This window comes from Dipodascopsis tothii, assembly GCF_038497935.1.
Source record: "Dipodascopsis tothii strain CBS 759.85 unplaced genomic scaffold V1510scaffold_2, whole genome shotgun sequence".
Lineage (NCBI taxonomy): Eukaryota > Fungi > Ascomycota > Lipomycetes > Lipomycetales > Lipomycetaceae > Neoaidaea > Neoaidaea tothii.
The window spans coordinates 25,693-48,368 of record NW_027117986.1 but is presented as its reverse complement, the minus strand read 5'-3'; the positions used below and the strand labels follow the sequence as shown (position 1 = coordinate 48,368).

Here is a 22,676-nt window from a genome sequence, read left to right as displayed (position 1 = left end):
GGTCCGTCATCGACCCGGCCCAACCCCGGCCCAAGCTCCCGGGTCGCGCAGCGGCCTGACCCGGGCACCCACCTGGGTCGCCCACCACGCCCTGAGCTCGCCACCGCCTCACAGGTCACCGGTCCGGTCACCAGTCCGGACTCGCGGCCGTGGCGTGCGTGCCTTCTAGCCACAGTCGCTAGCTACCTGTGACCTACCAAACATCTCATTGTCCGCTATTGTCTGGCACTATCCGCTGTCCAAAAATAGCGCGCCGCTCCTAAAATGGCACGCCGCCGTGCCCCTCATCCTATCAAACAATCTGTAACGTCGTAAACATATATCGGGCGTCCAAGTCATCGCCAGCCTCCCGTGTGTCGCCCCATTCCTACTGCAGCCAAGTCGCCATCGTGCGGCGCAGCCATCGGCGCCATCGTCGCCATCGCAGGCGCCTGTCCGTCTTCAGCGTCCAGTGGGACAGCCGTAGCCCAGCGCGCAAGCGCCAAAGAACGCCAGCGTAGGCCATCCTCAGCCGTGTCTAGTCGGGACCGGCCGGCCTGGCTCCGCGCGGCGCCCGCGTGGGCGTCCGCGCGTACAAATTACTGGCCCCTATGCCGACGTCAGCGTGACCGCCATGCACGCTGCCTGCTGCACGCGCCAAAGCCGGTAGCCATAAGCCCTCATCCTTTGTCGCCTTTCGTCGTCACCTCGCCCGACGTCTCGTGCACCCGCCGCGCTCTCCAGTACTAACAAATACGGTTATTGCTGCTAGTCTGCGCCAGGGGGCGTTTTTAGGCCATTAGTGTCGAAAGCCCCTGACCGAGTTTTACTGCCGGGTTTTACGAGACGACTTGATCGTCAGTCCCAATTTTCTACCTCGACCGACAACACCGTCCCCTATCGCCAGGCTATCAGCGCCGGCCGACGCTCAATCTCCGCCTAGCGCATGGAATAGGGCCCGTGCCTGTTGATCGGTCGTTCTGTGGACCCGGACGCCTACTGGTCGGGTGCAGAGTCAAGGTATGTGCGGCCATCACCGACACACAGCTAGTCGAGGCAATCCGGGCAGTCGCGTCCGGCGGACGTCGCGACCGGGCGGCTGCGAGCGCCTGGTCCCCGGTACCGGCCGCGGCCCGGTGGGCCCGTCGGTGGACTGCGTGGGTGACATGAGGACGACCTCGCCAGCCAGCCAGCCTCCTGGTCAGTGCTAACGCCTAGGCTCAACCATGCGTACCCTCTACCGGTCAGCGCCGTTCCTGACGCTGGTCGCGTCGATGCTGTCGGTGACTGCTGCGTTTGTGATCCCGTACTCGCGCTTCCTGTTCTCGTCCTCCTTCTCGTGGGCAGCGTTCTGTCTGGCGACGTTTTTGCCCATCGATCGATTCTTCGTCGATACGGCGTCGGTGCAAAAGTACCGGCGGATCGACGTGGTCGTGTGTTCAACATGCATTGTGCTGTCATCGGCCTGTGCTTCGCTGCTCGGTGAGCGCGGAAACGGTCTTGCTGCGGTAGGTAACGGTCCAGACGGCGTTGACGCCAGGTCCTGATCCCGGTCCTGGTCCACATCCTGCGATTCCAGTACATGGCACCGGACCCAACGCTGGCCACGCACGACAAGCCGGTGGCGGCGGTAGCGCCGGTGCGCGAGGACGACCCCCACGTCGATCCGACGACGCTGTTCTTCATCACGACGTCGTCGTTCCTGGCACTAGTGCCCAACTATCCAGGCGCGTCGCAGCTGCTGTTCGGCGTGTGTTCGTCGATCTTCTCGGCGACGTACCTGTCGATCTCGGACATCTCGATTCCGCTCAACAAGGCGGTGCTGCGCGAGATCGCGTTCTACACGTCCGCCGGCCTGTTGCTGGTCTCGGGCGTGCTCGACGGCTGGTCCGGCTGGACGGAGCTGACGTCGGGCGGGCTGGCCAAGTACATCCTGCTGTGGTCGCTGTTCTCGGCCGTCAAGAACATGATCATCATGTTTCTGATTCAGCAACTGTCGCCGATCAACGCGTCGTTCGTGGACCTGATTGGCATCCTGAGCACGTCGTTCTACACGCACGTTGCGTGGAAGATCGTGTCCATGTGCCTGTCATACATGGCGATCGCGTCGACGCTGCTGCCGCCCGCGATCGGCGAGCGCAAGGTGCGGTTCATGCCCGTGCGGCTCGGCAAGCTCATCACGCTCGTCATCGCTGGGTTCACGCTCGGGTTCGGCATCTTCTTTGGCACCCGCGCGCGCACGGTCGGCCGCACAGTCTCGACCAAGGCGTTCGCCGCGTCGACCGCCGGCGAGCTCACGTGGAACACGACCATCCACCCGGCCGCGTTCCTGGTCGACACCAAAACGCTCGAGTTTGAAAACTACGTCACCAAGCAGTCGGCGACGTACCCCGAGCTCGTCAAAGAGTACATTCGGCGGTACGGCGTCAACCCGCCGCCGAGCTTCGACAAGTGGTACGCGTTTGCCGTCCAACGGCGCTCGATCATCTTCGACGACTACGACTCGATCTACAACTCGCTGCGGCCGTTCTGGGGCCTGGAGCCAGTCACGATCAGGCAGAGTGTGCGCGAGGCGCTCGGCAACCCCGACAACTTCCTGATGGGCATCATCATCCGCGACGGCGAGATCGTGCGCGTGACCGGCAACGGCGAGCGCTGGTTCGAGGACGCCGTGCGCGAGATGCTCGAAGACTTTGTCGAGTTCCTGCCCGACATGGACTTCGCAATCAACCTGCACGAGGAGGCGCGCGTGATTGTGCCGTACGCAGACCTCAAGGCACTGCGGACGGTGCCCATGACGAGCGGCAGCAAGAACCGGTTCACGGTCCGGGATGAGAACGAGAACGCGGCGCTGGAGGCCAGCCAGCAGTACGTCTACGACAACCTGACGTCGACCGTGTTTGACTACTTTGCGCGCCAGCCGGCGTGGGGCCACGCCAAGCTGCCGTGCTCGCCGCTGTCGCCCGCCAAAACCACGGGCGAGAACGACGTGAACCGGTACTCGATGTCGATCGGGTTCGTGACCAACTCGTACCTGGCGACAGACATTTGCACGCACCCAAGCTTCCGCGACGAGCACGGGCTGTTTGTGCGGCCGGCGGCGTTCAACATTGCCACGGATCTCGTGCCCGTGTTCTCGCAGAGCAAGGGCTCGACGTTCAGCGACATCCTGTTCCCGTCGCCGTGGTACTGGGCCGAGCGGGTGGCCTACGACGCCAGCAAGGACGTCCCGTGGGCCGACAAGCGCAGCACGCTCTACTGGCGCGGCAGCACCACCGGCGGCTTCTCGCGGGCGGGCAGCTGGCGCCGGAGCCACCGGCAGCGCACGGTCGGGTACTTCACGTCGTTCGACAAGACGTGCACGATGCTCGTGGACGGCGCGGACGTGGCCGCGCTGGACGGCATGGTGGACATCGTGACGCCCAAGCCCAAGCGGCGGCGGCAGCGCCGCGACGAGCCGCTGACGGGCAAGACGCCGGCGGGCCGCGCGGACGCGCCCGGCGCCAGCCCGGCCGCAAAGAGCGAGGCAGACCTGATCAAGGAGAGCATGGAGGACATCCGCGAGTCGGCGCGCGAGCTGACCGAGGCGCTCGAGCAGGGGATGCAGGACGCGCTCGCCAAGACCGACATGGCCAAGAACGAGTTTGTCGAGAAGGTGGTGCCGCGGCAGAGCTTCCACGACTACGTGGATGTGCATTTCACGAGCTATCGCCAGTGCGACGACAAGGACTGCCAGGAGCAGGCCGCCGCGTTCGGCGCGCCGGCCAAGCCGGCCGACTTCCAGGACGCATGGAAGTTCAAGTTCCTGCTCGATATGGACGGCAATGGCCTGTCGTCGCGGTTCTACGCGTTCCTCAAGTCGCGGTCGCTGGTCATGAAGCAGACCGTGCTGCGCGAATGGCACGACTCGCGGCTGATGCCGTGGGTGCACTACGTGCCGCTGTCGACCGGCCTCGACGAGGGCTTCGAGACGCTCAAGTTCCTGATCCAGAACGACGAGCTGGCCGAGTACATTGCCGTGCAGGGCCAGAAGTGGCAGCGCAAGGCGCTGCGGCGCGAGGACATGCAGATCTACTTCTTCCGGCTGCTGCTCGAGTACGGCCGGGTGATTGACGACAACCGCGACAGCATCGGCTCGGTGTAGGCGCGTTGGCGTCGCGGCCCCGCACCAGACACTCATGCGCGGGCAGTAGCCCGCGCGTTGTACCATAGACCGGCGCCGCCGTGTATGAGATATGTACGTTTACGACGGGCGTGCTAGGCCGAAAGGGCCGGCGCGCGTGGCTGCCCCCACGGCGCCCGAGAGGTCGCCGGGCCCGGCAGTTTGTTCGCACCGAGGCTGGCAAGCCACGGGCTAGCGCGCGCCACCCGAGCCACCGCCACGGCCCCGTAGCCACGACCCCGTACCCGCGCCGCAGGCCATACCCACGCCACAAGCCCCTTGTTCGACTCGGCGTATCCAGCACCCAGGATGCTGGGTCCCGCGTGCTGCGGTACCGCCGCCGTGCGGCCCTGTACCTCCCGTACCGCTACGGCCGCACCGCCCGGCCGCGCCGCGCACCGCCGCACTGCCGGGCGGTGCGTGCGCCTCGCTTCCCACCTGCGGCGGCGTGCGCTGGCACCGCCCGCGCCCGCCGCCGCCCGCCCCGCCGCCGCCACCGCGCCGGCCCAGCGAGCGCCGGCACACGAGCGGCGCAGGGCCCGGCCGCGCTGTCACTCGGCTTTGTGCCACAAACGTGTAAACGTGGTGCAGTTGGCGCCGTAACTGTCGCGCGCTAGTGCGCGCCGCGTGCGGCGGTCGCCTACTCGATCTCCTGCTTTGGTTCTTTCCTAGCCTGCGACCAGCAAACAACGAAAGCTTGACTGAAAAGGGCAACCATCGTGGATAGCACCCGCAAACTACGGTCTGTGGAAGGGCATTCACGAAAAGCCCGTCGCCGCCGCTCTCTGCTATCGACGACACGAGCTACACGTCCAGCAGGCTGCAGTCGGCTGGTTCGAAAGCGCATACACACACGGACGACTGCCGGTAGATCGCAGCGCCGGCACGCACGCCCAGGCGCAGCACACCGCGCCGGACACACGGTGTCCAGGAGTGCCCGCACGCCCGAACGAGGCGCTGTGCAGGACGCAGACAGCCGCTTGTGCGAGCAACCGCGAGTGAGCAAGGTGAGTGGACGAGACGCGGCCGCCGCTGGCTGCGACTGCGGCGCGGCCTGGGGCCCGGGCAGCTGCCGGCGGGCCTGGCCGGGCGCCCGACACGAATTGGACTGACTGGTGCAGCCGACGACAGACGCTACGACGCAGCTGCTCGGCTACAGACTGCCGTCTCCTGACGCCCGAGCAAGCAGCGCGTGAGCGCTCCCGAGCCCCAGAAAGAAGCATGGTCTCGGAGAAGACCCCAGCGGGTGAGTCGAGCGAGTGGGACGCGATGGGTGCGTGGCGGGGCCGGCCGGCCGGCGACTGGGCGGGCCCTGGGGTCGGCCAGCCCCGGCCGTGGCCGCGGCGCGCGGCCCCGGGGCCGCGCGCCAGCGCCAATTGGCTCCGGCGGCACCCTACGTGGCCGCCAGGGGGGATGGCAGCGCAGACAGAGCTAACGGGCCCAGGACCGCGGCAAACGGCATCGGCGCCGGCGGGCGCGTCCGCGCCCGCGCGGACGCGCGACCGCCGCGGCTTCTTTGGCCGCTTCTTCTCGGTCGTCATGTGCTGCACGACGCCCGAGGAGGAGCTTAACGAGAAGGCCCCGGCGCGGCCGCCGCCGGCTAGCCGCGCGTCGGCCAAGGCGCCCGCCGAAAAGACCGACAAGCCTGCGGAGCCCGCCATCGACCGGCCGCCAACGGCCGTCGACCGGAAAGAGAACGTGGCCGAGTCGTCGGCGGCCGGCGCCGCCGCCGGCGCCGCCGCCGCGCCAGCGTACGGCGACTCGTCGCGGGACGACGCCGCCAGCACGTCGTCGTCGTCGTCCGCGTACTCGTCGTCGTCCGAGAAGCTGATGGGCAACTACGGCCCGTCGGTGGGCGGCGACGACCCCACGGCGTCGATCACGCGGCAGCCGACGCTGCGCGTCGGCGAGGCCGGCGTCGACAAGAACGTGTACGCCAACGACATCATCACGCACGACCCCCGCGCGCCGTCGACCGGCGGCCCGCGCCAGGACCCCACGCTGGACCCGGCCGAGGCCGAGATTATCAACAACGGCCGGCTCGAGATCTACCACCCGCTCCAGCCGGACCAGGTGACCGAGTACGGCGCGGTCGGCGCCGGCGCCGACGAAGACGTGGACGTGCTCAACGGCGTGGCCGCCGCGGACGTGACCGGGCGCCGCAGCCTGCTCGCGCCCGTGTCGGAGGAGCTTCGCGGCCGTAAGTGCCTCGTGCTCGACCTCGACGAGACGCTCGTGCACTCGAGCTTCAAGTACATCCAGCAGGCCGACTTTGTCATCCCCGTCGAGATCGAGACGCAGTCGCACAACGTCTACGTCATCAAGCGCCCCGGCGTGGACGCCTTCATGAAGCGTGTTGGCGAGCTCTACGAGGTCGTTGTCTTCACGGCCAGTCTGTCCAAGTACGGCGACCCGCTGCTCGACCAGCTCGACATCCACAAGGTCGTCCACCACCGCCTCTTCCGCGAGTCCTGCTACAACCACCAAGGCAACTTCGTCAAGGACCTGTCCCAGCTCGGCCGGCCGCTCAACGAGATCATCATCCTCGACAACTCCCCGGCCTCGTATATATTCCACCCCCAGCACGCAGTCCCCATCTCGAGCTGGTTTTCCGACGTCCACGACAACGAGCTGCTCGATCTCGTGCCCTTTCTCGAGGACCTCTCCGGCCGCGACGTCCAGGACGTCTCGGTCGTGCTCGACATTGCCGTGCCTTAGACGCCGGCGTCGCGCTGCAGACTGCCGGCCGCGCGCAGCAGGACATGTACTGTATATATGTATGTTCTGTGGCATTTACAACGATCATGGCTCCAAAAATTGTGTATAGCCTGCGCCTTGTACGCTGATTGTTTCGAGTTTTGTTCGTTCTGCTGCCGTGGTCCCGCCGCTCCTTTCGTCTGTTTCTGTAGAGTTGTTCCGCATTGTATGGCCCTTGCCTTTTATTTAATACTAATTTGCCAGAATGCGCCGCAGAATGTGCGGCTCAGGTGCGGCTATATGCTGCCGTGTCGCCGAGATCTCGCGACTGCGTCGCCGGTCTGTAGGCGACTCGTGCCAGCTGGGCTGTAGCAGGCTGCGGCGGCTACACCGCTCTGCGGCTATTTGCGGCTACATGCTCCGTGCCTTCATCTCGGTCGCCGCCGGAGGCTACTCGATGAGCCGCACGCTCTGCGGCTCATTGCCCACCTTGACCCAGGGCGGCCTCCCCCGACACAGCCGCACTGCGCTCGTTTGTGGCTGCGCCTTGGCGGTGCTCCGCGAGCGTGGCCTGTACAACGTGAGCCGCACAGAGTGCGGCTCATGCGGCCGCGTCTGGGACGATCGTCTTGGGAAGTTGGTAGTTAAGCACGTCTTGCCTCACTTCGTCCACGCCACCGAGACCTCAGACATCTCCAGACCGATCGCACGGTCTACCGAATCACATAGCAGATGACGGTGCCCGAAGACCCTAGCCGCGGCCCGCTCTCGTCGGACGATGACCGGTCGTCGGCCGTCGGCTCGCCCGAGACCATCGGCTCGCCGGCCCCGGGCATCACCAGCACGGTCGCCGGCAACGGCATGCCCATGGAGATCGTGGAGGGCGAGGCTCTTCCCGAGGACGACGAGCTTCTGGCGGAGCTACCAGAGGACTCGACCGAGGTCGAGCTCGTGCAGCTCAAGGTGCGCTCGATGAGCGCGCTCGGCCTGCAGCGCTTCGACAAGCTGCAGACGATCTGTCTGCGGCAGAACCTGCTCACGACGCTGCAGGGCATCGAGGATATCCGGTCGCCGGCGCTGACGGAGCTCGACCTGTACGACAACCGGATCCCGTCGCTGTCGCGGCTGGACGGCCTGGCGGCCGCGCTCGAAAAGGTCGGCGTCGACGGGGTGCCGTACGCCGACACGCTCGAGAACCTCGATCTGAGCTTCAACCTGATCAAGCACATCAAGGGCGTGCGCCAGTTCCGCCGACTGCGCAACCTGTACTTTGTACAGAACCGCATCGGCCGGATCGAGAACCTCGAGGGCCTGTCCGCGCTCGAGAACCTCGAGCTCGGCGGCAACCGGCTGCGCAAGCTCGAGAACCTCGAGCCGCTGACGGCGCTGCGGGAGCTCTGGGTTGGCAAAAACAAGATCGCGCGGCTAGAGAACCTGGCGCCGCTGCGCAACCTGCGCATTCTGTCGATCCAGTCCAACCGGCTGACCAAGCTCGAGGGCTTGGACGAGCTCGAGGGCCTCGAGGAGCTCTACGTGTCGTTCAACGGCCTGACCAAGCTCGAGGGCCTCGAGCGCAACGTCAATCTACGCACGATCGACGTCTCCAACAACCGCATCGCCCACGTCGAGGGCCTGGCCCACCTGACCAAGCTCGAGGAGTTCTGGGCGTCCTACAACCAGCTGGCGTCGTTCGACGAGATCGAGCGTGAGCTGCGCGCGCTGCCCGCGCTCGAGACGGTCTACTTCGAAGGCAACCCGCTGCACCTGCAGAACCGGCACACCTACCGCAACAAGGTGCAGCTGGCGCTGGGCCCGACGATCAAGCAGATCGACGCTAGCATGGTGCGCAGTACTCTAGCATAAATGATTCATTCTCGATGTACAAAACCCAGACTCCAAGCTCCAAATGTGGGCGCGCCGGCGCGCCGTGCGCTCGTGCGGCACGTAGTGTGGCGGTGGCAGCGCGTATGTGGTATATCATGTGGCGGTGCATGTGTGGCGGTGGCAGTGCATATGCGGCACTGCTGCGGCTCATGCGGCTTATCTCACAACTCACACGCTCACAGCTCGTCCTCCGAGTTGGAAATCCACCGCGTCAGCTTGACAGCGTCCGCAGACGCAACCGAGTCGACCGACGCGACCGAGTCCCGACGCTGCGACTGCGCCGGCGTCTTCTCGCGCTTGTCGGCCTTGACCTTGGTGGCCACAGTGGTGACCGCAGTCACGGGCTCGGACGAGAGAACAAGGTAGGGGCTCTGGCTAGACATTGTGTGCGATTGATGGCTGTCTGATGGTAGTTTCGTGGTGTTACGATGATGGCGACCTCTGGCGGGCAGGCTGGGGCTTTATAGACGTTTTTTGACCGGCTACTCGGCTTAAGTCCGCACGAGGCCACGATGCTCGGGCTTGCAAAGAGACTGGCCTTGCTCGGCACAACGTGCTGATACTGTTACCCCGGACGATGCCGAGGCCCAGAAAGGTTAAACGGCCACAACGACAAAGTGTAAATCACCGACGTAATGACAACGATCGCCTCGGCGAACGCCCCGCCTGAAAAAATTTTCACCAACTAGCACGACATGGGCTGGTGGCCGCCGCCGACGGCACCGCCGGCTATAGCCGCGGCCGCCGGCATGCCCGTGACGGCCGCGGTAGCCCGACCTGGCGTGGGGTAGCAGGTAGTGTCCGCGTAGCGGTCGGCGGAGCTGCCTTAATGAGTCGAACGTGCGGCTAGCTATCAAGCGAGCTACGGTTACTGGCGGACCAGGGGCCTGGTCTGTGACGTGGGTGGTCTCGCTGCGGGCCGACGGCCCCTCGTATGCGCTGCGCCCACCGCCTCCGGTCCGGCGGGGGCGGAAGGGCGGCACGGACGGCCCGCCGGGGACGGCATCCCGCGTGGGCCCACGGGCAGCGCCCGGGCCGTACGGCCGGGGGCGCGGACGACCGGCGAGCCGCACGCACGGGGGCCAGCGCTGAGACACGTATGAGACATGCAGCAAGGTGCGTCCGGCCCCGTCCCGGGTGACGTCGACGGCACGTGTGACACCAACGTGCTTGCACGTGACCTACGCATGACCTGCACGTGACGCGCTAGCTGCAGTCACGTGCGGATCAGCCAGAGTCACGTGACAGAGGAGCCGGTCCCCGTCACAGGACTCGGTCCTCTGCGGGTCTCCCACACTTCCCACTAAAGACCTCACCACCGGACCCGCTCCGGACCCGCTCCGTCACACGCGTCTGCGCGTCTCTTGCTACACGTCGTAGGCCACCGTTGCCGCGACTCGCACAGAACACACGCCGGCGCGCAGCGCCCGGGTATATACCGGCGCGGCCCCCAAACGCAATCGCCATGGACGACCGCTCGCATATCGATCCGCAGCTGCACCACCAGCTGCACCGGGTGGAGGAGCAGCTGCGCGACATGCACACCCAGGTGCTGGCTTACGAGCGCAATATGACGGCACGTATCGGCCAGCTCGAGCGTGCCCTCTCGGCCTCGCTCGAGGTGACCAACCGCACGAACCAGCTCATCAGCGGCATTATGACCGGCAAGATTCCCATGCGCTTCTTCGCCGGCGGCGTGCTCGACCCCTCCGGCGGCAGCCAGGGCAGCGCGGCCAGTGCCAACGGCGACTCGACTCCGACTGCGGCGGCTGCGGTTGCGGCGGCGGCGGCGGCAGCCGCCGACTTCAGCGTCGCGCCTGACCTCCGCGCCAATTTTGACGGCTTCGTCGAGGCCGACACGCCGGCTCCGGTCCAGGCCCCGCCACACCACGGCCACACGTTCAACGCGGCCGCGCCATCCGTCCAGGCTGTCGTGCCCGAGTGCCAGATGTCCCGCTCGGTCAACACCGTGGCCGACCTCTGGCGCGAGTGGAAGTTCGGCATCTCCGGCTCGCCTTCGATCGAGTCGCTCGAGGCACAGTATGGCGTTCAGTGGCGCCGTAGCGACAAAGAGCGCAAGTACTTCTCGCGCCGCAAGATCATCATCGACGAGATCGAGAAGATAATGCGCGACCTTAACGTGGCCCCCGAAATTGCTATCGCCAAGGTGGAGGAGGTCATGCAGCAAACGGGCAAGAAGTCGCTCGACGGTTTGTCCAAGGTCCTAATCTCGCGCCGCCGCCTACCGTCCCAGTAAGGACCTGACTGGACTCAAGGTCCGCGGGTCCGGACCTGGACCCGCTCCGCGTCGCATCATGCGGCGCTGCTACGGACACGCCCGCTCGGCCGCGCACTCCGGCCGTATGTACACCATCGCCCGCCTGCCGCGCCGCTGCGGCCTGCTGCGGCCGCGGCCCGCTGCTGGCCGTGCCTGTATTTTTACTTGTCAATGTACTGTACGATAGTGTATGCACTGTGTGTCTGCGATCGTGCTGCCAGGCTTCGCCTGGCCAGGCAACCCCTGCCGCTGAGCCTCCCTGCGCGACCACATCTGGTGGGGCCCGTTTAGGCAGAATCTGCGGGAGATCCGCAGGGCCCTGTTCTGGTTTGTGGCTACCAAGCGGCAGACGCACGCTCGGACACTCCCGGTTGTGGCTACCAAACACTCGGTGACATCCGCTGAGTACCAACGCGTGGCCATTTACGAAGACTGTTTCTGTCGCATGCAAGCTACCAAACACATTACGTCATAGTCAGGATCACGGCCACGAGACGTCGCAGTCCACGAACTCTAGATCGCTAGTCCAATTATACTGTATTGTCTTTTGACTAATCTAAGCAAAGATGTAAATCTCGCCGGGCCAGTCGGCCGGGTTGTTGAAGCGCAGACCAACGTTCAGGGCCGAGATCGACTTGAGCTCGTCCTCGGTCAGGTCAAAGTCGGTGTGGTTCAGGTTCTCGGCCAGACGACCGGGGTTGTTCGACTTGGGGATGACGGCCAGACCACGCTGAGTGGCCCAGCGGAGCAGAACCTGGGCGGTGGTCTTGCCGTGAGCGGTCGCGATCTTGGTGACCAGGTCCGACTCCAGCAGCAGGCCGACCTTCTGAGCAGCAGGGTGGGCCAGCTCCAGGAACGACTGCGGGCCGAACGACGAGTAGGCAGTGACAGCAATGCCCTTCTTCTTGGCCAGCTGGATCAGAGGCTCCTGAGTAAGGTAGGGGTGGTGCTCGACCTGGAGGACCGCCGGGGGGATCTTGGCGTAGCGCAGCAGATCGAGGAGCAGGGCGCCCTGGAAGTTGGACACACCGATGTTCTTGGCGTAACCAAGCTCGACGGCCTTCTCCATCTCAGTCCAGGTCTCCTGGATCGACACGTCCTCAAACTCCATCGTGTTCTTCTCGACGTCGTACAGCAGGTTCGGCGGGTAGCGCTCGGCCGGGTCCACGTACTTCTGGGCAATGGGGAAGTGGATGAGCCACAGGTCAAAGTAGCTCAGGCCCCAGTCGTCGAGCGACTTCTTGGTCATGCGCAGGACGTGCTCCTTCGAGTGGAACGTGTTCCACAGCTTGGACGTGATAAACAGCTCCTCGCGCTTGACGAGACCGTCCGAGATCGCGCGGCGGACACCCTCGCCAGCCTCCTTCTCGTTGCCGTAGTCCTGGGCACCGTCAAACAGACGGTATCCCGACTTGATGGCATTGTACACCGTGTCGGCGCAGATCGAGGTTGGGACCTTCCAGAGGCCGAAGCCGACCTGGGGCATCTTAGCGGCGGTGGTAGAAAGCGTAATGGCGGCCATTGTGATCGTCGTGCTGGGGAAAGATCGATAGGGCGCCGGCGCCCTCTTATATCTGGCGGGGTTATGGACGTGGCCACAATGGTTCGCGCCGCTCTCGCCCGTGCCACTGAACGCCGTGCTAATCGGCCGGCTATCCTGCCGGGCTCTCCCCGGCCTGCAGTCTCCCCGCGCCGCGGTCTCGCGTGCCGCTGGCTCCGGTGGCCGCCGGGTCCGACCGCGGTTTGCCCGTGTCCCTTTATGCAAAATAGGATTTATCCGAGTGGTTGCTAGCCCTTCATAGGAATGTGGGGGAGTGCCCGGCACTCTGACCGCGCTGGAATTGTAGCATCGCCGACGCGGGGCAGTACCATCCGTAGTCTAGTTGATGCGTATCGGGACTAGCCTCGGGTTGTCCGGTAAAGCTCGCAACCTCAAGCGGTAGCCGCAGGTCGATATGGCCCGAATATGCTAATTACAGGCAAGAGGGGGCTATTCAGCCCAGCTCGAGCGGGGTCGTGAGCGGTAGGTGGGTGACCCGTACAACGGCGGAGGGGGAGAGGGGGGTCCGGACTGAGTCCGCGGGTCCGTCAGACTACGCTGCTGGGTCCATCGGTCCCAATGTCCGCGGGCACACAGTACCAGAGTCCGCGGGTCCCGGACAAGGTCCTGGACAAAAAGTCCCAGGATACTGTCAATCCGACATGAAAGTATGCTGCATCCGTGTGCGATTCAAAGGCACGCGCCCGGTGTCGCAGACACTGATCTCGCGGGGGAGGCTTCCCCGGCCGGGTTTGTACGTTTTAGGCGGCTTCCGGCCACCTGATGGCTCGCCCGTTCTGCCAAGGCTCGCGAGTACTGTCATAAACGGCAGTCGTGCCAAAGCCACACTGTGCTTTGGCGTGTGTACCAGCATAAGTTTGTGGTCAGCACGGTGCCTTGCAAGCACGCACACAGGCTAATTACAACTTCCCCACGTCCCGACACATTATTCCGGTGAACCTTACGGAATTTATCCGACAGCTACGACTAAACCAGCACATCCGGCAAGCGCGGGTCTGCTGTGGTCACGACAAAGAAGCAGACTTTTTATCTTCCACGGTTATGCATATGGCTATGCGGGGACCGCCAAGTAGGTTCCAATTGGCTTCTCATAGCCAGATACAGAGCCGCCCAAAGCCTTTACTCCGACAGCCGGCGGCAGTGCCTGACTTGCCAAGATGATGCGCATAGGCTGGGACCGTGCTTCCAGAGCCGCTGGCAGTATTGGACGGCATTCCGGTGGCACATTCGGGCTGCGCCCGGCAGAAGACAACGAGCCGTCGGGCCGGCCAGGAGATCACAGTTCGTAGGTACCGGTAGAGCCTCGTGCGTAGCGCCAATACTTGCTGGAGACTCACCCGTACGCCACTCCAGGGTGGGCAAGGCGGACATGCGCCGCATGGGCCTGAGCAGCATCAGACCGTGCCGTGCGGAGAAGCCAGAGTGATGAGCCATCGAAGAACTGCACGCTGAGCCGCACTATGGGCGACTAGGTCCAACAGCCACTTGTCAAGCCACTGTGCAACTTGGCTAGAGAAGGGTCGGACTGAAGAGCCGCACGTACAAGACAACGCTGAGCCACAACGGATCGGTCTACAGCCACTCTGAACAGCCACAGCATACAGAGCATGATATATAAATGCATTCGTCCAATTCTGAGATCATCTATTGTACACTATTTTGGCCGCCGCGGGCGGCACTTGATCGACAAGAGTCGTCCTAGTTTCCAATGAGCTTGTTCGCGATCTTGGCGATGATGTGGACAGCAACGACAGACAGGATGAAACCGATGCTGAGGGCCATGACGACCATGGGGTCCACTCTCAGACCGGCAGCCTCGTCAGTGTAGAGCTTGAGCATAGTCGAAGTGCTACCACCGGCACCCGCAGCGCGGGTCGACGACGGGCGCTGGTTGGCGATGGCGGCCTGACGCTCCTGGGTAGCGCGGCGGCTGTCGGTCAGCGTTGAACAGACAGTGCACACGCGACGTCCGCGAGGTCGCTGATGTCACTTACCGGATGGCCGATCGGGCTCCTCCAGGGGGGGCGGCAGCGGCAGACGCAGAGCTCTAGGTGGTCAGTACTGCATAGTCAAGCCTCGTGCAGGTGGGCCACCCGCACGATTGTAGAAAGCCAACAGGAGACAGCGCGGAGCTCTCGGGCGAATGACCTCGGACATCGTAATGGCGCATGCGAGTACGGCTACCGCAGTCGTAGCCGATGGCATTATCAAGAGACAGCCCACCGGACTTTTAACGACAATGGCCTGCCCACAGCAGCCCGTCCGACACCCGGCGAAATGCTACCCCGATGATACCCGCGTCGACTAAGATGCACCTACCATTGTGCTAGTGATGATTGATGGAACCGGGATGGGGATTCGTGGGCCGGAGATGCTCGAAAGAACAAGTAGTTGTTTATTGTCGACGTCGATGATAGAGGTGGCCAGTCCAGGGCTGGGGCTTGTGGCAATTAGGGCACAAGTGTACCAACAGCACACAGCTAAATTACTATGGGTGTCATAGACACCGGCGGTACAAGCCCGCGGCCTGCAACACACAGGCCCACGGTCTACGGCATTGAAATCAAATTTGAAAAGAGGCACAAGTCTTTATTCATACAATGCGCATATACTTTTTATTGCCTTTACATTACAACACATGCCCGGGTTCGCCGACTGTTTAGTAGAAAGTGGACGGTCTCGAGACAGCGAAGGTCTGCTTCGACTTGACAATGCGGTGAGGGAGAGGGAACTTGAGGTCCTTCGACAGCAGCTGCTTGATGTACTGTCTCTTGACGTCCTCAGTCTTCTCGATCTCAACGACCTTGAGGATGTGGATCGAACGGAAACGAGCACGGTGACGGGCAGCCATGTCCTGGTAGAGCTGGTCGACGGCAGCAGTGCGCGACAGGTCGCGGTACTCCTTGTACATGTTGTGGGTACCCGAGCGCGAGTCGTAGCGGATCCAGACACCGAAGTTCTTGACCTTGAGGGGCTTGGCCTCGGCGATGCCGGCAACGCGGACAATCTCACCGGTGGCCTTCTTGACCTTGCGGAGCTTCTTCATGAAGTACCAGTAGCGAGACTTGGCAACGACCTCATTGGGGGCGAAGATCAGCAGACGGTAGAGCTTCGGGGAGGGGTCGGTCTCGGTAGGGAGATGGCGACCAATAACTTCGTATTCCTGGAGACGGCCCACTGCACGGTCAGCGACTGTTTGCACGGTATCAGTGCCGGGCCATTGCGCCCGAGAGGCGGCCCGGGCACCCTTGGAGGCACTCACTTTTTAATATCGTTCGATGTCCTGGGTGGTGTTGACTGGTGAGAACGGGATGAGAAGAAAATTCAAACTGGATATACAAATTTGTGGTGTTGACGGTGCGCGGCCGGTGACTGTGCATAAACCTGGCGCTGCGCGAGGGATGTGCGAAAGTTGTGTGTGTCGGCTGCTGTCTGTGACTGCTTTCTCAAAATACAGCCCTAACTAGAAGTACATGTCACGTGCACTTCTAGCCCTATTGTCCCAACGCCCTGCGCCGCAGTCAGTGCGGCTCGCGTCCGCGCGCGGCCCACGCGGCCCACGCACCCGTCGCCCCCCGGAGTCTCCACCGCGAACCCCGCGGCGATCCGATGGCGTCCTACCGCGCGTTGTTCCACTTCCATCACCTCCTCTCGGCCAAGAAGCGCGCCGCCATCCGCGCCCTGGCTGCCGACTTGCGCGTCCATAGCCTATGCAAGACCGGCCATCCCGGTCTGCTCGTCCTGCTGTGTACGCCTGCATGCGGCTCGGCTGATGCGTCCGCGGCGGACCGTGTCGCGGCATTCGTACGCGCGGTCAAGGCCATGCGGTGGCAGACCTGCTCCCTACGCTCGGCAGAGCCGTTTGCCGGCGACGGGCCCATCCCGGTCGATCTCTACGTCGAGGTCGACCGGACCAGCGCCGTGCACGACCACGTCCGCGTCTACGGCGCCGACTGTGCCGCGTGGTTCGACGCTGCCATGGGCTACCGCTCGGGCGGCCCAGAAGCCGGTAGCGCACCCGGGCTGACGCGCGGGCGCAGCCGTCGCCGCTAGGAAATAGGGCATCGTCGCCGGCGCGCACGGTCAGCAAGTTGCCTAGGGCGGGACCAGGCCGTGGCCAGACACCCGCTGGTGGCTCTTTACCGACTCGCCCGTGGCGGTGTGTTCCTGCGCGCGGGCGGCGCTGCAGCTGGGCCGCTGTCGGCGCCAGCCGCGCGTCGCCGGGCAGCTCCACCGGCCAGCCGAAGCACGTCTGAGACCTGCGACGTGGCCAAAAGTGTCAGCCGTACGGCGCGGCAGGTGCCTGTCGGGTTTCTGCTCTCGGCGGCGAAGCCACTGGCGCGGCCGAGCCGCCCGAAGTGTGCACGTCAGCCGGCAGCGCCATTGCCCAAGCCGGTCCCCACACCGGAGCAGCCCCGCACGCTCTTCTACGCAGTCCAGCCGACGTCGCACGACCTGTTTGTGGTCTCGCGACCGTTGGATTAAGAACTCGACGTCTTATCGGGACGGTTTGCGTTGCAACTCTACTTTTGACCTCACCGCTGGCGTATCTCCAGGCCCACAACATCACCAGTGGCCACCGCGGAGACAGCCGCGAGCCAGCCTCTGGACAGCCACAGACGCTCAGGACGTGCGAGCCGAGCGTGCTCGTCTGAGAGCACCACAGTCGCGCACGCGCGCAGAGTAGCGCGGGAACGGCGGCAGAACAGCTGCCGGAACAGCTGCCAGAACAGCGGCCGAGCCGGCCAAGGACAGTAGCGGGCACAAGCGCCGCGCAGGGCTGACGCGGGCGCCGCCAACAGCGCCGGACCGGGTGCCAGAAGCGCACGCGGCGAGAAGCAGCCGCGCAGAGCCGCCACCGGCCGTCGACACGGCCGAGTAGGCGGGCACGCGCGCAGACGAGCAGCGCCGCACGGCACGGGCAGGTCCCGCAAGTGCACGCAAACAGCCGCAACCAAGGGCCTCGCACGAGCGGCCGGTCTAGGCTTGCGGGGAGCGTTGACAGCCGCCTGCGGCGACCAATTCAGCACTAGACGGGCGAAGCGAGGGGACGTGGACCACCACCGGCGCCCTCTCTCCGACAGCCGCGCTCGAACCACAGCGGCGGCGACACCAGTCTGCAGCCAGAGCCACACGCACGCGGCTCGAGACGAGCGCAGGATGGCGCGCACACGGACGACGTCGATGGCGAGCTCCAGAAACTCGGATGCGCCGACCACCAGCACCGCGGCGGAGGCCGACGACGAAGACATGTACTACGACTACCTGGCCAAGATCATCCTGATAGGCCCCTCGGGCTGTGGCAAGTCCAGCATGCTCCACCGGTTTGTGTCCGGCGAGTGTAAGTCGCGCGCGCGAACGGTGCTGACCCCAGGGCAAATTCTCTCGTCCTCGACCATCGGGGTGGAGTTCGCGTCCAAGATCGTCAACGTGGGCACGGGCGCCCACCGCAAGCGCATCAAGCTCCAGCTGTGGGACACGGCCGGCCAGGAGCGGTTCCGGTCGGTCACGCGGTCGTACTACCGCGGCACGGCCGGCGCGTTGCTCATCTTTGACCCGACGTCGCCGGCCACGTTTGCGTCGCTGCCGCACTTTCTGTCCGACCTGTTCGCGCTCTCGAACCCGAACACGATCTCGCTCGTGCTGGCGGCCAACAAGAGCGACCGGATCGCCAGCACCAACGCGGCCGACATGGTCCCCGAGTCGGACATTCTGGCGTTCTCGGAACAGCACGGAAGCGTGCCGATTCTCTACACGTCGGCGCTCTCGGGCGACAACATCGCCGAGGCGTTCGGCCGCGTGGCCGACATGATCGTGACCAAGATCGAGCTCGGCGTGCTGGATCCGGACGACGTTGGCGCGGGTGTGCAGTACGGCGACATGCCGTTTGGAGACTCTGTCCGCCGCAAGCGCGGCACTACGCGTCGCGGCCTGGCCCCGGGCGGCCGCGGCGTGGTCAGCCTGATCGGCGGCAAGGGCAGCAACGCGCTGGCCATGCGCCGCGAGTCATGCTGCTAGGGATTTTGTCAATTGCAGGAGTCTTGGGTGGGTATCATGCGCCGGATCGGCGCCTTGACTGTATAACATAATTTCTGGCCCGCGCCGTTTTGACCGTCTGTTGTGTATAGTAAACATGTATAATTATGTGGACCGTGTTTGGCTAGCTGCAGGCTACGCTGGGCGCCGCCGTGAGCGGATGCCGAGGCGGGGGTCGCGATCGGCGTCGGCGGACGCCGAGGGCCGGGACAGACGCCACCGCGCCGCAGGCGGTGCGGCTGCGGTGGGCGCCGGCGGACGCGCGTGCGCGTAGGTCGCACGTGCGGCTCATGCGGCGCACGTCTCGTTGCCGGCGCCACGGCCGACCGGCCGGACCGCGACGCGCATGCGGCAAAGCGCGCGCACCGCCACACACAGCGTGTGCCCATACCCGACCCCGCTCGACCCGACCCGCGCGCGCTGCGCCACAGTCCCGCGGCCCACCCAGGGCGCCCAGACTGCACCACCCGGCTCCTGCAGCAAAGCGGCTGTTCCGACGCACCGGATCTCGGCTAGCCAGCGGTGTGCCCGGTGGGACCGCTCGCCATTGCTGCGCAGCAGACGTCGTCGGAGCCTTTTAGCGACCATTAACGAGTCATGGCACCCGCATATGTCGCTATTTGGTGCAATTAGACACCTGGTCGATCGCCAATCATCCTTATCGTCACGCCACGGGCTGTTATCGTCACCAGTCCTCTGGGGTCGTGCAATACCCGGCCGGAGTGCCTGGATAGAATTGCCAAATCCGACAGAATGCCCTCGGCCCAGACTACCCCTCCCCAAATAGGCCCTCGCAAACGCTATAGACGACAGGTGATCATCCCACTGGCTAGGCGACGGTGTTGCGCGTGAGGTGCGCCGAGTTGCCACGAGGTCTTGAAGCACGGTCGAGACTGGCCACCGCCTGCTCATGCCACCCGAGTGGCTAGGCGGGCCCAGGCCGTGTGTGGCGCAGTGGGTCTCAGAGTCGGCGGCCACTAGTGCGCAAGTCCTTTAATTTACCGTGACTACCTCGGCCACTAATGCACGGCCTCTAACCTTACCTCTACTCCACTTGCTAACCACTATTACAGCCACTGCCCGCTAGCGACAACTAACGCAGCCACGCGGACACCTACCGATCCGAGCCATCGCACGGCTACTGTGGCGTCCATCCGGCCGCTCCGGAACAGCAAACAACCGCGAAATTCACGGGCCGCCGGTCGATCGCTGGTGCGGCTCGCGAGCTGCGTAGACGACGCCGCCGCCCGGCCGTCTTCGCCGTTGCTTGTTTGATTCAATTGATAGATTGTATTAGAATACAATGTTATATACAAAAACACGATTTTTTTCACAACTTTTAATATCAGCATCTCTCGTTCTTTTTTTTGCCATTTTCACAAAAGATCCCGGGGTCGGCGTGGCGGCGCAGGCTGCTGCGTCCGCATTATTCTAATTTACAGAAAATTCATCATAGAACAGCACAACTTTTGTAAACACGTACTCCGTAAAGCCAGCAAATCCCAAAAAAAGAGTGATAGTACAGGGGGCGGTCGAGCCTAGGACATGAGGTACTCGGCCCGCTGACCCTTGAGCTCGCCATTGATGTTGAGCGGCGGCAGCGTAATCATTGTCGCCAGCCGTTGCGGCGACTTTGTCAACTGGGGCGAGTGCGCCGCTGACCGCGACCGAACGGGGTCCGGCCGGCTGACGCCGTTCGTACTGGGCTCGGACTTGACCATGCTCAGCGGCGCCGACAGCGGTGAGGCCGACGGCGAGTTCTCCTTCTTGCCGTCGCCAACCAGGTCCGCCACGCGCATCTTCTTGTGCAGCGGCTCCTCCTGCTTGCTCTGCAGCAGGAGCAACTCGCGGCGGTCACGGTCGTGCTCACGCTCGAGCTCCTCCAGCCGCAGCTGGAGCTCCATGTTTTTGCGCGCGGACTTGTCCAGTTTGGTCTGGAGCTCGTCCTCGATCTCGCGCCGCGACCGCTCGCTGCGATGCGCCGACGCCTCGCTGTTCTCCAGCTCGCTGATCCTCGATCGGAACAGGTCGTTGACCAGCTCGAGCTCCGACACGCGCGTGCGCAGGTTCTGGTTCTGCGTCACCAGTGACTCCATTGTATGCTGCGTGGGCGACGACACCTGCGATCCGCCCGCGGCCGACGGTGCCGTGCTACCCGGCTGCGGCGTTCCTAGCCGGTTCAGCGACAGCGGCGGCGGGGTGTGCGCGGTGGCGTGCATCGCCACCGGGGTGTGCAGCGCATGCGTCGGCGGCGTGCCTGGACCGGCCGAGAGCGGCGCCAGCGCAGGCGACTGGTGGCCCAGCGGATGCAGCGCCGGGCTGCCGTGGTGGTGATCGTAGACCATCGGCGCCAGCGCAGGGCCCACGGGCGGCGAGTTGTGCGGCGTGACGTCTGTCGGCTTCTTGATTGACCGCGACAGCGGAGGCAGCTGCGGCAGCGGTAGCAGGTGCGCTGCATGCGGCAGCATCAGCGGGCTGGCCACCGAGATCGGCGGCAACGACGGCGTCGTGGCCGGTGTCGGGTGCTGCGAGGCGCCGTCGTCCAGCGGCGCCAGAGACGGCGTGCCTTTGTGGGGGACGTGGTCTGCCGCGTACGCTAGCGGCGAAAGGTGGTGGTGGTGGTGGTGGGCGGACGACATATGATGGTGGTGGTGCGGGGCCAGCGCGTGCGGGACGGAGTGGGCCGACGACAGAGCCTGGCCAGGCAACGGGGCGCCGTGCGCCGGTGCATGGCTAGCATGGCCGGCGGGGTGGCTCGCGGGATGGCTGGCCGGATGACTTGCGGGGTGGCTCGCAGGATGGCTCGCGGGGTGACTGTACTGCTCGGCCGCGGCAGTGCGCGGCGATGTGCTGGCAGCACGCACCTTGGCCGGGGTCGAGTTCTTCTTCTTGCTGCCTGAGCCGTGGCCGGACAGATGAGGGTTCTTGATGCGGTTGCGGGACTTGATCACGTCGGTCTTGAGCGAGATCGGTCGGGGCCGGCCATGGAGTTTGAGGAAAAGACCGCAGGCGTTGCACAGCACCTGGCCGGACTCGTCGCGACGCCAAAGCGGCGTCGTCGACGTCGAACAGTTCTGGCAGACAGGGGCGGCCGCGGCCGGCGAGCCCGCGGTCGTGGGTGATGGCGCTGCGGGGGCCGGGGCCAGCGCGGCCGGCTTCGACCGCGGCGACTCGGGTTCTGGCGGATGCGTCATCGTGCGAGATGCGCTGCGTAGCCGGTAAGGAGCCGAATCAGCACCGGATAAACCGGGCGCGGGCCACGCCGTGGCAGACGGCGCGGCGGCGGGCGCCGGGGCGGAGGAGAGTTGGCGGGAGGTCCGGATCGTGGACGCCGCTGCGGGGGCCGCCGGATGATCTGGCGGCGGATTGGGCGCGCACGACCGGGGGCGCTCTGGATTCGATGCGGAGACGCTCGGGGGCTTCGTGCGATGAGCTCGGACTGCAGGCCGTGTGTCGTGGCCGGTAACTGGAAAAATCTCGGGGGAGGAAAAAAAGCGAGCGAAAAAATTGAAGAGGGTTTTATCGGGCGCCCAGATTGCAGTGTTTGATCGATTCGATAAAGTTTGCTGTTTTTGCCAGTTTGTGTTTGTCCAGTCTCTGCCCAACTGGCGTATCATCAGGGGAAAGCGCAGAGGCTACGGAAACGCAGTCGAACAAAACAACATTTTAGGTTTTTACCCGAACGGGCGGAAAAAATTTTCACCCTGGTGGGCGGACGCGCGGGCGGCTGGCCACGGCGCGGGCAGCAGCGGACGGCGCTGCACGGGCACTCTACGTCTAGCCCGTCCGGACCGCTGCGTGGCCGTGCGGGCGTAGGGGCCAGTGTGGCCGCGGGGCGCGGACGGCCGCGGACGCGCTGGAATGGGCTCGGGGCTAAGCCACCGGTGCGGGCGGATCCAGCGCGCCGGGGGGTCAGCCGCCGCTGTACACGGCATGGTCAGTCGGCGATCTTCCGCCGCCGTGGCTCGTGCCGTCGAATCGGCCGCCTGGCCCGCCAGCGCGGCCTCGAGGCCGCCGCCGCCGCAGGCCGGCGCGCCGCGACCGGCCGCCGTAACGGCCAAGGTATGCGCTGGCCACCG

At 64.8% G+C, this 22,676-nt stretch overlaps 10 protein-coding genes across 10 annotated transcripts; 6 read left to right on the top strand and 4 right to left on the bottom strand.

Moving 5' to 3' along the window:
• Nucleotides 1-1,205: 1,205 nt before the first annotated feature.
• On the top strand, nucleotides 1,206-4,123 carry V1510DRAFT_424593 (glycosyl transferase family 90-domain-containing protein; the record flags this gene model as incomplete). The annotated part of the gene is made up of 2 exons (XM_066935104.1): nucleotides 1,206-1,487; nucleotides 1,520-4,123. 2 exons carry the CDS (start codon nucleotides 1,206-1,208, stop codon nucleotides 4,121-4,123), a joined length of 2,886 nt encoding a protein of 961 aa, XP_066791348.1.
• Nucleotides 4,124-5,362: 1,239 nt separating this feature from the next.
• On the top strand, nucleotides 5,363-7,104 carry V1510DRAFT_427839 (uncharacterized protein; the record flags this gene model as incomplete). Its single annotated transcript, XM_066935229.1, has 2 exons — nucleotides 5,363-5,414; nucleotides 5,586-7,104. 2 exons carry the CDS (start codon nucleotides 5,363-5,365, stop codon nucleotides 6,857-6,859), a joined length of 1,326 nt encoding a protein of 441 aa, XP_066791347.1. The 3' UTR covers nucleotides 6,860-7,104.
• A 405-nt stretch (nucleotides 7,105-7,509) lies between these two features.
• Nucleotides 7,510-8,724, top strand: V1510DRAFT_388336 (uncharacterized protein). Its single transcript, XM_066931714.1, has one exon. It carries the CDS (start codon nucleotides 7,571-7,573, stop codon nucleotides 8,699-8,701), a length of 1,131 nt encoding a protein of 376 aa, XP_066791346.1. The 5' UTR covers nucleotides 7,510-7,570; the 3' UTR covers nucleotides 8,702-8,724.
• A 1,820-nt stretch (nucleotides 8,725-10,544) lies between these two features.
• V1510DRAFT_409741 (short-chain dehydrogenase) lies at nucleotides 10,545-11,034 on the top strand. The gene has a single exon (XM_066932609.1). The coding sequence runs from the start codon at nucleotides 10,671-10,673 to the stop codon at nucleotides 10,977-10,979; it is 309 nt and encodes a 102-aa protein (XP_066791345.1). The 5' UTR covers nucleotides 10,545-10,670; the 3' UTR covers nucleotides 10,980-11,034.
• A 56-nt stretch (nucleotides 11,035-11,090) lies between these two features.
• On the bottom strand, nucleotides 11,091-12,536 carry V1510DRAFT_409739 (NADP-dependent oxidoreductase domain-containing protein). The gene has a single exon (XM_066932608.1). The coding sequence runs from the start codon at nucleotides 12,520-12,522 to the stop codon at nucleotides 11,557-11,559; it is 966 nt and encodes a 321-aa protein (XP_066791344.1). The 5' UTR covers nucleotides 12,523-12,536; the 3' UTR covers nucleotides 11,091-11,556.
• Nucleotides 12,537-14,167: 1,631 nt separating this feature from the next.
• On the bottom strand, nucleotides 14,168-14,988 carry V1510DRAFT_409735 (Sec61beta family-domain-containing protein). Its single transcript, XM_066932607.1, has 3 exons — nucleotides 14,881-14,988; nucleotides 14,556-14,608; nucleotides 14,168-14,491 (listed from the first exon to the last, which is right to left on the bottom strand). The coding sequence occupies exons 1-3, from the start codon at nucleotides 14,881-14,883 to the stop codon at nucleotides 14,260-14,262; spliced, it is 288 nt and encodes a 95-aa protein (XP_066791343.1). The 5' UTR covers nucleotides 14,884-14,988; the 3' UTR covers nucleotides 14,168-14,259.
• A 141-nt stretch (nucleotides 14,989-15,129) lies between these two features.
• Nucleotides 15,130-15,984, bottom strand: V1510DRAFT_409732 (60S ribosomal eL20 domain-containing protein). The gene is made up of 2 exons (XM_066932606.1): nucleotides 15,824-15,984; nucleotides 15,130-15,738 (listed from the first exon to the last, which is right to left on the bottom strand). Exons 1-2 carry the CDS (start codon nucleotides 15,939-15,941, stop codon nucleotides 15,221-15,223), a joined length of 636 nt encoding a protein of 211 aa, XP_066791342.1. The 5' UTR covers nucleotides 15,942-15,984; the 3' UTR covers nucleotides 15,130-15,220.
• A 34-nt stretch (nucleotides 15,985-16,018) lies between these two features.
• V1510DRAFT_163011 (uncharacterized protein) lies at nucleotides 16,019-16,727 on the top strand. The gene has a single exon (XM_066930367.1). It carries the CDS (start codon nucleotides 16,171-16,173, stop codon nucleotides 16,612-16,614), a length of 444 nt encoding a protein of 147 aa, XP_066791341.1. The 5' UTR covers nucleotides 16,019-16,170; the 3' UTR covers nucleotides 16,615-16,727.
• Nucleotides 16,728-17,811: 1,084 nt separating this feature from the next.
• Nucleotides 17,812-18,579, top strand: V1510DRAFT_359525 (P-loop containing nucleoside triphosphate hydrolase protein; the record flags this gene model as incomplete). The annotated part of the gene is made up of 2 exons (XM_066930971.1): nucleotides 17,812-17,902; nucleotides 17,936-18,579. 2 exons carry the CDS (start codon nucleotides 17,812-17,814, stop codon nucleotides 18,577-18,579), a joined length of 735 nt encoding a protein of 244 aa, XP_066791340.1.
• Nucleotides 18,580-19,861: 1,282 nt separating this feature from the next.
• Nucleotides 19,862-22,268, bottom strand: V1510DRAFT_409720 (uncharacterized protein). The gene has a single exon (XM_066932605.1). It carries the CDS (start codon nucleotides 22,212-22,214, stop codon nucleotides 20,136-20,138), a length of 2,079 nt encoding a protein of 692 aa, XP_066791339.1. The 5' UTR covers nucleotides 22,215-22,268; the 3' UTR covers nucleotides 19,862-20,135.
• Nucleotides 22,269-22,676: the final 408 nt, after the last annotated feature.

What these genes read in the sequence shown, in the direction of transcription:
- V1510DRAFT_409739 (XM_066932608.1), bottom strand. Translation starts at nt 12,522, where the DNA reads ATGGCCGCCATTACGCTTTCTACCACCGCCGCTAAGATGCCCCAGGTC.
- V1510DRAFT_409735 (XM_066932607.1), bottom strand. An exon ending in GGAGCCCGATCGGCCATCCG is followed by an intron (nt 14,492 to 14,555) that starts GTAAGTGACATC and finishes GCTGACCGACAG; the next exon opens with CCGCCGCGCTACCCAGGAGC.
- V1510DRAFT_409720 (XM_066932605.1), bottom strand. Translation starts at nt 22,214, where the DNA reads ATGATACGCCAGTTGGGCAGAGACTGGACAAACACAAACTGGCAAAAA.
- V1510DRAFT_163011 (XM_066930367.1), top strand. Translation starts at nt 16,171, where the DNA reads ATGGCGTCCTACCGCGCGTTGTTCCACTTCCATCACCTCCTCTCGGCC.
- V1510DRAFT_409741 (XM_066932609.1), top strand. Translation starts at nt 10,671, where the DNA reads ATGTCCCGCTCGGTCAACACCGTGGCCGACCTCTGGCGCGAGTGGAAG.
- V1510DRAFT_409732 (XM_066932606.1), bottom strand. Translation starts at nt 15,941, where the DNA reads ATGCACAGTCACCGGCCGCGCACCGTCAACACCACAAATTTGTATATC. An exon ending in ACATCGAACGATATTAAAAA is followed by an intron (nt 15,739 to 15,823) that starts GTGAGTGCCTCC and finishes CTGACCGTGCAG; the next exon opens with TGGGCCGTCTCCAGGAATAC.
- V1510DRAFT_388336 (XM_066931714.1), top strand. Translation starts at nt 7,571, where the DNA reads ATGACGGTGCCCGAAGACCCTAGCCGCGGCCCGCTCTCGTCGGACGAT.